The 9,980-nt window shown below is 45.8% G+C and overlaps 1 protein-coding gene across 4 annotated transcripts; it reads left to right on the top strand.

Annotated features, from left to right (window-relative positions):
• The first annotated feature begins 2,049 nt into the window (after positions 1-2,049).
• On the top strand, positions 2,050-5,288 carry TLCD2 (TLC domain containing 2). 4 transcript variants are annotated; one of them, XM_019755477.3, is made up of 5 exons: positions 2,050-2,387; positions 2,601-2,683; positions 2,868-2,950; positions 3,507-3,746; positions 3,920-4,150. In XM_019755477.3, exons 1-5 carry the CDS (start codon positions 2,212-2,214, stop codon positions 3,923-3,925), a joined length of 588 nt encoding a protein of 195 aa, XP_019611036.2. In that variant the 5' UTR covers positions 2,050-2,211; the 3' UTR covers positions 3,926-4,150. The 4 variants fall into 4 exon arrangements, with proteins under 4 accessions (XP_019611036.2, XP_019611034.2, XP_019611035.2 ...); XM_019755475.3 differs by having other exon boundaries at positions 3,507-5,288; XM_019755476.3 differs by having other exon boundaries at positions 3,633-4,155.
• Positions 5,289-9,980: the final 4,692 nt, after the last annotated feature.

The raw sequence follows: 9,980 nt of genomic DNA on the forward strand, positions 1-9,980 counted from the left end.
TGGATAAAACCATGAAAAATGTGCTTCATTAGTAATTAAAAAGAGTCAAATACAGGGGGGCGGCTGGTTAGCTCAGTTAGTTAGAGCGCAATGCTTGTAACCCCAGGGTTGCTGGCTCGATCCCCACGTGGGGCCAGTGTGAGCTGCACCGTTAACAACTAGATTGAAACAACTTGATTTGGAGCTGATGGGTCCTGGAAAAATACACTTAAAAAATAAAAGTTAAAAAAGCATTAAAAAAAAAAGTCAAATACAACTACGCATTTTTCCCAAAGCAAGCTATAACGGAAAAAATAAGACCCAGTTACTGGCAAAGAAATACTAAAATACAGTGCATATGCACATAGAAATTGGTACAGCCTTCCTGGAAGTCAGTTTGGTAATATGTGTCAAACATTACCTTGACCTTTGACCTAGTAATTCTACATTTGGGAATTTATCCTAAGAGAATAATGAAAGATTTAGTTATAAGATGTTCATGTCAGCATTGCGATAGAGAAAAAGAGAAAAATAGAAGCAACTCGATGATTGGGAATTCATTTCTGCTATAAGGAAAATTTGCAACGGGATTGCTTATGTAAATTATTATATATCCAGCCAGAGGGTGGAGTACTGCACAGCCATTCAAAGTCATGTAGAAGAACATTTGACTGGAAAGAAAAATGCTCTTTGAATATTAAAAATTATAAAAATAGTGTATGTGATCTCAATGTTGTTTTTTAAGATATAGGTATATATGACTTGTAGTTGTATACATAAAACAGATAAAGACTGAGGACATACTCCAAAATGTTGATAATAGTGGTTATCTTGGAATAAGGTGGTGGGATAAGGTAATTGTAATTTTCCTCAAGTTTCTTTTCGTGTAATTTGCAAGTGTTCTACATTTATTGTGCATGACTTTCACATAACAAAATTTAAAAGAATCGGTATAATGTTTTTTAAAACCGTTTGGAGAGGTGGGTGTGAAAGAATGAAGGAATGCCCCTAGCCCCTTGGACTTCATGGGGTTTTGGTGGAGAAAGGGGGTTGTGAGAGTGTTCGGTGGAACACTTAGTGGTTATGAAGTTCATTCTTTGGAAGTAGCTGAAATCCACCCTCTGCATGTTCAGGAAATGGCAGTCTGAATTGCTGGCTGTCAGCCAGCGAAAGAGGTATGGAGAGGAGTAAGACAAGGAAAACAGTAAAAACCAATCACTCTTCAGGAAATGGGTTGGGGGAAATATTTGCCTCTCCAGGATGAAAGATTCTAGAATCCTAACAGTCACGCTGCTGAAAGCATGATGGGTCTTTGTTTTTCTCTTTGATTTTGGTCCAACCTTGAGGTGACCCTGTGTGTCCTCTCCTGGTCTCCTCAAGTTGGAAGGGATACCCCACAGGTACCATGGTGGGGGCGGAGGATGCTTTGCAAGACTAGTGCTGAGTGGGTACCTTTGCCTCCCCTTCCTAATAATGAGGCAGTAATCCCCAGTGGGTCGCTTCTCCGAAATGGAGCTGTTCCGTTTGAGAGGTATTATATATGGGGGTAGGACTCCTGGAATTACGTGGTTGCTGGGATGTGTTAAAGGTCTGGAAAACTCGGGAGGTCGAAGGGGTGGCTCCAAAGAAGTGAGGTGCCCTCTCTCCCACAACTGAGACGAGGTGGGGGGAGGTGAGCAGCAGTGCGTTGGCGAGGTTTAAGCAAGTAGGCAAGGGTTTGCCCTGGCCTCTAACTTCAGGTCTGTGTGGGTGTGGTGGGAGGGATGACCAGCAGGTGAGAGGTTAGAGTAGGGAAAGTGGTGAAAGTTAGTGGGGCGGGGCCTCTGGGAATGTCAGGTGAGATTAGTGACCTATTTCTGGAGCTCCGAGGGGTTCAGGACAGGTAGTTGAGGTAGACCCCTATCGACCTGAGCTGCACTGCATTACCTGGTCGTCGGGAACTCCCAATTCTCCGTCCGTCGCTAAGGCGGGACGCGATCGGTTGCTGTGGCTCCAGGGGCGGTGGCCACACGGATGCTCCAATCACCGCCCAGCCAAGGGATGGGGGCGTGGACGATCCCTGCAAAAGTTACTGCAGATTCCAGAGGCGGCGCCGGCGAAGTATCCCAGAGACCCAGTCCTGCAGGGAAACGGGTTCCCAGTCTCCGTCCGCAACGTGCGTTGGATGCGTCGGGACCGCGAGCAGCGTAGGGGCCCAAGGGACCCATCCGGACCTAGCCCGCCAGCCAAGCCATGGCGCCCTCCGGGCTCCTCGTGACCGGAGCCTCCTTCGCCGCCTTCCGGGGGATGCACTGGGGGCTGCAGCTGCTGCCCACGCCAAGATCCGCTGCTCAGGACCGTTGGAAGTGGCGGAACAGTTGTGTCTCCCTGGTGCACAGCCTGCTCACAGGGCCCGGGGCGCTGCTCGGGTGCGGGGCTTAGAGGTTCCGGAGGTGTTGTGGGTGAGGGTGAGGGGTGGAAGGCTAACATTTGAAGACCTGGCAGACACCTTTAAGATTGATGCGAGACCTTGAGAGTCAGAGGCTGAGGTGAGGGTGTGGGTGGGTGGGTGGGCGTTCACAGCAAGAGAGTGGGCTCCCCGTCTGCATAACGCTGACCGTGGCTCCCCCCATCTCCTCCAGGCTGTTGCTGTACCCTCAGATGGCCGCCGACCTCATTCATGGCCACCCGCCCTGGGCCCTGGTGCTGGTGGCTATATCTGTGGGTGAGTCTGCAGGGAAGGCTGGGCCGGTTTGTGGGTGAGGGGTAACCTTCCAACAGTAATTACAGGTCCCCTTCTGGCAGTTTTACTGAGGGAAACTACAGAACTGGAAAGGGGATGGAGATTCTCCTCCAGGCTGTATATCAGCTTGAGGGAAGCCTACCGTCCCCCTACCCCTTGCCCACAGGTTATTTCCTGGCTGATGGAGCTGACATGCTGTGGAACCAGTCCTTGGGCCAGGCCTGGGAACTTCTCTGTCACCATTTGGTGGTGAGACTCAGGGAGAGGGGAGACAGGAAAGAATGTGTCCCAGTCTCTCATCAGCTTTCTGTCCTGTGACTTCCCAGAGTGTGTCTGATTCCCCTGGCACTTGATCCTCCCAACCTTGGGCTGAACTGGGGGGAGGGGATTGCCTGCTGGTCACACTGGGAGTCTGAGCACGGCCTCAGGAATTTGGATTCCCACAGGTGTGTCCAGTCAATTGCAGAAACGTTGAATATGGAGCTTTCTGAGAAGGAGGAGCCACAGTATTGGGAATGGGGATGGGGCATGAAAGGCCAGGAATAGAAGTTAAGGGGGTACTATGCAGATGCTGCAGCTCCAGAGGAAACAGCTTCTGGGGCAAAGGCTGTTTCCATCCTAGGGAAGGATTGTTTCAAAGCCATTCAGGCCCCTGACGTAAGGGTAAGCATAGTGGTTGGGTGTTTTTTGGGAGGGAGGCGTGCCAGAAAATATTTGGGAGCCCCTCTCTTAAGGACCAGGATATTGGGACATGATGGGTAGTAGGTCTTAGAAGGTCCTCTGACTTTTGACCCTGGCTCCCCAGGTAGTGAGCTGCCTCAGCACTGCCATTCTGTCCAACCACTATGTGGGCTTCGCTGTGGTGTCTCTGCTCCTGGAGCTGAACTCCATCTGCTTGAGCCTAAGAAAGTTGCTGCTGCTGTCTCGACAGGCCCCGTCCTTGGCCTTCAGTGTAGCCAGCTGGTCCACCCTGGCCACCCTGGCCCTCTTCCGCCTGGTACCACTGGGGTGGCTGAGTCTCTGGTTGATCCGGCAGCATCACCAGGTGCCTCCGGCTCTGGTTGTTCTCGGGGGAACTGGGCTGGTCACTGTGGGTACCCTGAGTGTCATACAGGGGGTCCGTATTTTGGTTAGTGATGTCCTGCGGTCTCAGCCCCACTCACCTCTCCCTGGTCACAAGGAAACCAGGACATGTAGTGATGGTGAGCCTGTCCTTAGGGATGATCCCACTCTCAGCTTGAAAGACTAGAGAGAAGCCTCAGGTTCCTCTTCTGTCCGTCTTGAAGGAGGTAAGACCAGGAAAAGAAGATGGTGGTCTTCAACGCACAACCCCCAACTAGTGGAAGGACTGGACTGGATTTTCAGGATCTCAGTTCTTCTTCCAGCTAACTCACACCTCTCCCCCATTCCTAGGATCTGAGAATAAATGCTGATGTTCATCAGCAGGAATCTGGGCTATTGTTCACTGAATTTAATCATCAGATGACTATCCTTTGCAGCAAACTAACTCAAAAGATATGGCCAGTAAGCTACCAGTAAGGGTGGCAGAAGGCATGAAACTGGACAAAACTGCCAATGGAAACAGAAACCCTTTGCTTTAGATGAGGAAAGGTGAAGTCTTACTAGGATCCAAGAAATCTGGTATGGAGTGGGTTAGGTCAGAGAAACGTCACCTATGACCAAATCCTGGCAGTGAGAGGAGAATACAACAAGTGCTTTCTATAGCCAGTTGATATGTAGACATAACAGTTGCCAAGAGACCGAGGAACCTGGGCCACAGTGATTGTTTCTACCTGGTTCTCATAGCCCCACTGTTGTGTTTGTACTTAACTCTAATCCTTCTGTGTCCATCATCTGCCTTTTTATATTTTTTAGTATCTTCTGACCTTGTTAAAGAAAATGCATGTTCTTAGAGACATAAACATGGAGATAGGTCTGTCTTCTAGGACAGTACTGAAGTCCAGAGCCATAATAAGGACTCACACACCCATTCTGGATGTGCAGTGTAGGGTCTTCCCAGGCTCAGGTTTTCATGGAAGAATGAAGCAGAGGCAGAAGCATTTAAGGGAAGGCTTCCATTTGGCTACAGAGGGATTAAGGAATATCTGACTCTCTTCTGGGAGTCATTCACAAGCTCTCCTTTCTCCCCTGCTGCTTCTGCTGATTTTGTTTTCCTATTGCACAAGACCCCCTCCCTTCTTCAGACAGACCATCCAGGTTATGGGAAGTATAGAATGGATTAAGGTTGCTATTCTACTAAACAGTTGACAGAGAGAGGTAACCCATAGTGACCCACAGAAAAGATACATGAGCAAAAGGAAGAGACAGCAAGATTTTTTTTCTTATCCTGCCAAAAAGCTGAGCTAGAGAAAGGCAAAGGGGGTGTTAGAGACAGACATGCATAGATTGAGGGACAGATAGAAAGAGAAGGATTAGTTGCGTAGAAGAGACAGAGGCAAAGAGAGATGGAGTGCGAGACAGACTCCTTGGCAGAAATATCAAGAAAGATGGTTATAGAAGCTGAGAGAAATCAAAATCATAGAATTGGGAAAATGGTCATAAAGAGGACAAAAAAAAAGAAATAAAATCTGACAGAAAGGGACCCCAAGGGTGGAAGGCACAGATAGTCTAGACAGTGATTTAGTGAGAGTGAGTGACAAGGAAGAACAACCAGACTCACGAGAGAGGGAGGTAATAAGGGGCAGACTGAGAGACTATCAGAGAAAGAGAAAAGAGAGGTGGAAAGAGAGATGGGGGTGGGGGGGATTCATCAGGGGAGCCGATAAGCAGAAGAGCAGAAGGTGGAGGAGGCAGTCAACGGAAAGATTTATTGACAGAAAAAGAAAGCAGGAAATATGTGGAGTTGGAGACAGGCAAAAACACAAAGGACAAGCAGCTAAAGAGCAAAACACAGAAACAGAGACTGACAGGAACTGATAGGCAGAGACTGGTAGGAAAATGACGAAAAGTCAGAATGAGGGATGTACATTGAGATAGAAGAATGGACAAAGGGACTGTGGGGAATCACAGAGAGGGGGTGGAGAGAATGAGTAAATAAACATCCAAAGGAAGGTACAAGAAAAAGAAGGTAACGCAGAGAAGGAGAGAGAAAAATAATAAATATAGGGGGGGGGAAATGAGAAAGGGATTGTGAGAGATCCCCATCATAGAGTCATTAACAACCAAGGTGTAAATGGGGAAAATAACAAATAGAAAGTGAGGAGAAACTGTGACAGTTGGAAGTAAACACAGGCAGAAAATAAGAGCAGAGGGTTTAAACATAATCAGACCAAAAGCAGATGCAAAGGTGTGGAAGTTCAGATATAGAAACAAAGTAGAATTCTGTCAGCGTGTTTGTCCTTCATAGAAATAGTATCTTCAAAACTCTTCACTGAATGCCTTGATTAATAAAAATCTTACCTTGAGTTTTCAAAGAAAAGAAAATATGACAAACCCAGGGGAGGAATCTGTTCCCTAAGTAATTTTTAATGTCAATATTGAATCATCCCAAACTTTAAACCTTTTCTTCTGCCGCTGTCATAAATTCATGCTCCGAGGGAGTACCCCTCTTGGTCATACTTGATAGTATTTATGAAGGGTGCCAGAGAACTTGACCATCCAGGAAATCTGGCTGTTTCTGTGAGTTAACTATTAAAACCCATACAGGAAGGGTCAGATTAGCTACTGATGAGGGTAAGACATAAGTGGATACCTGAAGAGTTTGGAATCACACCCAAATTTCCATTGTGGTGAACCAGTGAAACTTCAAGAAAGCAAGACTGGATAGTGGTTATAATTGACTAAGTAACATCTCATCAACTAGACCAGTTGTAGTGTGGACCAAATATAAATGATGGGAATCAGAGAAGCATGGTCAATTAGGACCTTAGAAAACAGAAGCTAAAAAATACAGAGGTTGACAGATGCTACGTTTGGTTCAATAAGTTGGGTCACCATGGCAGTGCCTTGTCATACCTCACCCCTCAGTAAAGCAGTCCTCAAGACTGATTCCACGCCTACCAAGCTACTGGCGGATGAATGAGCACAGAGGAGGGGCTTTCCTGGATGGGGGAACATATCTTACGGTCTCAGAACACTATCCTGATCATAAATTAATAAATTGCTATGCAAATAATTGCATCAGTCTTCTGTGAGTGTTGTTTACATTGAGTCATTTTTCTTGGCTACATTGGTGTCCTGATTTATAATGCAGTGCTGGGTTGTGGAAGCTTTGCTATGGGAAGATCACTTGGCACTAACTTTCGACCTACAAAGCCCTAAAGTGTTCTAAGATCCTCTGCTATCAAAAAGCAAGCCCAGGGGGTGGTCGGTTAGCTCAGTTGGTTGGAGCGTGGTGCTGGTGGCACCAAAGTTGCTGGTTTGATCCCCGCTGAAAAAAAAAAGCAAGCCCAGTTTATTCAGTAAAATGGACTTAGAGCAAGAGAATGGATTCAGACAATTTAGAGTGATTCTCAATGCCAAGGGTTGAAACCAAAAGAAGCTTTTAGCCAAATTAATCTTGAGTTAACAAGAAAAGTAAATCTCCATAACTGAGTTGTCAAGGTTTTATTGTATATAAAATCTGGATTTGTCAGGCTGGAAATTAGGAGCCCTCACTTTGCAAGAGATTATATAAGGGAAATGATTCTTTAAAGAGTTGCTCCTGTATTGAAATGAGGTGTTTGTTTAGAATCATTAACTGAAAGTCATAGCGTCCCAGGCTGAACATTTGTTGCACTCCTACCATGTCAGTCACCTCTCCTACCTTACCCCACTTAATCCCACACCATAGAGACTCATCCCATTTTTAAAACGAATAAACCAATTTACTCAGGGTTACCTAGCTAGTTAGTGACAGGGCCTGGACTCAAACTCATATGTATATTTTTTCTATTATACCACCTACAGCCAACATCTGCTATGGTTGCCTGCCTAGCAGTGTAGGGATTTTCCTTTGAAAAAACACTCATCTCTCATCCCCTCAATGGGCAGGTGACCTAGGACTATCTTACCAGAACACCATATCCTCTTTCCCAGAAATGAGCTCATGACATAAGCAGAGCACAGCTTCTGAGCCTCAGCACCTTGATTTCTGCTAGAACTTTTGGCTAACGATGCACTATGTGTGCTAACATCGCTAAGCCAGTAGGACGTTAGAGAGCTTCCCTGAACATGAAGCCAACACAGAAAAAGAGGGCTCAAAAGATGGAGAGAGATTTCTAGCATTTGAGTATCTGGATCAAGCTCTGCCTAAAGCCAGACCTTCCCCTGAACCAGTTAATGAGCCAAAAAATCCCAGGTTTGCTTAAGTGATTATGAGTTGAGTTTTTTCACTTTTAACAGTGAGTCTTTATTAATACACCACCTTCAAGGTTATCTAGTCTTATCATTCCATTTTGCAGAACATTGAAACCTAGAAAGATTAAGTGATTTATTCAGGCCCACCCAGCTAGTTTGTGGCATGGTCAGAATTAGAATCCAGGTCTTTGATTTGGTTCAGGGTTCCTTATAAATTATTTTGTCTCCTCCTTTATAGGAAGGTTGAGGAGTGGAGAAACTTTAAGGTAGAAAGATAGGAGCCAGCTGACAACGGAAGATCAATCAAGTCAGATAAATTGCCTCTGAAGTATTTATAAGGCAGGATGCTTCAGTTTGAAAGCCAGACTTCTATTCACCAAGTATTGATTTCTGCACTTTTCAGGAATGCAGCAACTGTGCAGGGCAGAGATCCATTTCAGCTTTCCCCTGCAGTCATGAGCACCACTTAACAGTGTTGTGAGCACATTATTTCCCTGCCTTTAACCTGATAGGAGACAAACCCTCACTTGCCACATCTTCTGCAGGAACTGGACACAAGTGATTCTCAGACTGAGTGAACTCTTTCAACTGAGATAAGGATGCGAGCATGTGGGCTTTAGGAGTAGAAGAATGGGAGTTCGGTCCTGTAGTGAGGTATGAGGGTCCCTGCAAAAGGCCCTCTGCCTACCACCACCCAACCCCTAAAACAGACTCTGGGGTAGTAGCTGACATTCCAGAGATAGTAAATTATTAACTTGGGTTAAGCTTTGTCCCCTCACTCTGGCTTCCCTGTCTATGCCCTTGAAAGGACTCTCTTACCTCCTTGAACTTCTCTGGTTGGCATTGCTAATCCCAGTGGCTCTCTCTGCCCCAGATCCCAGGTCAAGTGGCTCTCTCTGCCCCAGATCCCAGGTCAGGGCACCATTAGAGGAGGACAGAGAAGCCTGAAGAACTGGGGTGCCACAAATTCCTAGTGCTGCACTCACTGATCTAAAACAACACTGCTACTCAACAATTCACTTGCTTCCCTTCCTAGCTCATCCAAACATAGTTTTCAAGTTCCTGCTCTTCCTTCCCCTAACCCCAGCTCTTCTTCATAGAATCCAAATGTTTTCACCCTGGCGGCAAGCACGGGTGAAAGGCTGGGGAGATAGAGATGGGGGGGAAGGAAATAACGGGCACAGCCTAGGGCAGCTGTAGCAGCATTTCCTTGACATATATTGAATTTTAAAAATTCATATTCATATATGTATATGAGAAGCTAACGGAAGAGTTGGGTCTCCATTCTCTATAGTGGGAAGTGAGTAGATAATGCCTAAAAGTAAAAAGTCAAGAAATAGCAATGCAAGCTTATTACTTGGAGATATTGCAGTAAATGCCAAAATCATCCGCTAAAATTGGTGAAAGTGGTTTTTTGGGGGGAGAGAAAAATGGTCACAGGGAGCATAAGTGACTGTTTTTTGTAACGAATTTTTGTGTCAAATTCTGCAAGACCGTATAACTTTGTAAAAGCTAAAACTAAAAACATTACAGTTGGCCCTCCTTTGCCGGCCCCCTCCATATCCCTGCGTTCCCCATCAGCAGATTCAACCAACCTCAGAGAAAAATTGGTATGTTGTAGCTGATATGTACTGTGTACTTAGACCTGTGATCGTTGCCTCTGTACTGAACATGTACAGACTTCTTTTCTTGTCGTTCCCTGAGCGATATAACAACGATTTACACAGCATTTACATTGTATTAAGCATTATAAGTGATCTAGAAATGATTTAAAGTATATAGGAAAGTTTACATAGGTTATATGCAAGTACTGCATACTTTTACAAAAGGGACTTGACTGAGCATCTTTGGATTTTGGTAACACAGGAGGTCCTGGAATGGATCCCCCAGGGATAATGAGGGATGACTATAATTGTATAACTAGCTGTTTAATGTCCATCTCCACATCTAGAATGCAAGCTCCCAGCAGGCATAGCCGTGG

Source organism: Rhinolophus sinicus, chromosome 12 (assembly GCF_057876585.1).
Source record: "Rhinolophus sinicus isolate RSI-liver-muscle chromosome 12, RSI-T2T, whole genome shotgun sequence".
In the NCBI taxonomy this organism is placed as follows: Eukaryota; Metazoa; Chordata; class Mammalia; order Chiroptera; family Rhinolophidae; genus Rhinolophus; species Rhinolophus sinicus.

Excerpts from the sequence above, each read along its gene's own strand:
- TLCD2 (XM_019755475.3), top strand. The coding sequence starts at position 2,212 with ATGGCGCCCTCCGGGCTCCTCGTGACCGGAGCCTCCTTCGCCGCCTTC. Across the intron at positions 2,388-2,600 it reads GGGCCCGGGGCGCTGCTCGG|GCTGTTGCTGTACCCTCAGA; the intron begins GTGCGGGGCTTA and ends CATCTCCTCCAG. Across the intron at positions 2,951-3,506 it reads TTCTCTGTCACCATTTGGTG|GTAGTGAGCTGCCTCAGCAC; the intron begins GTGAGACTCAGG and ends CTGGCTCCCCAG.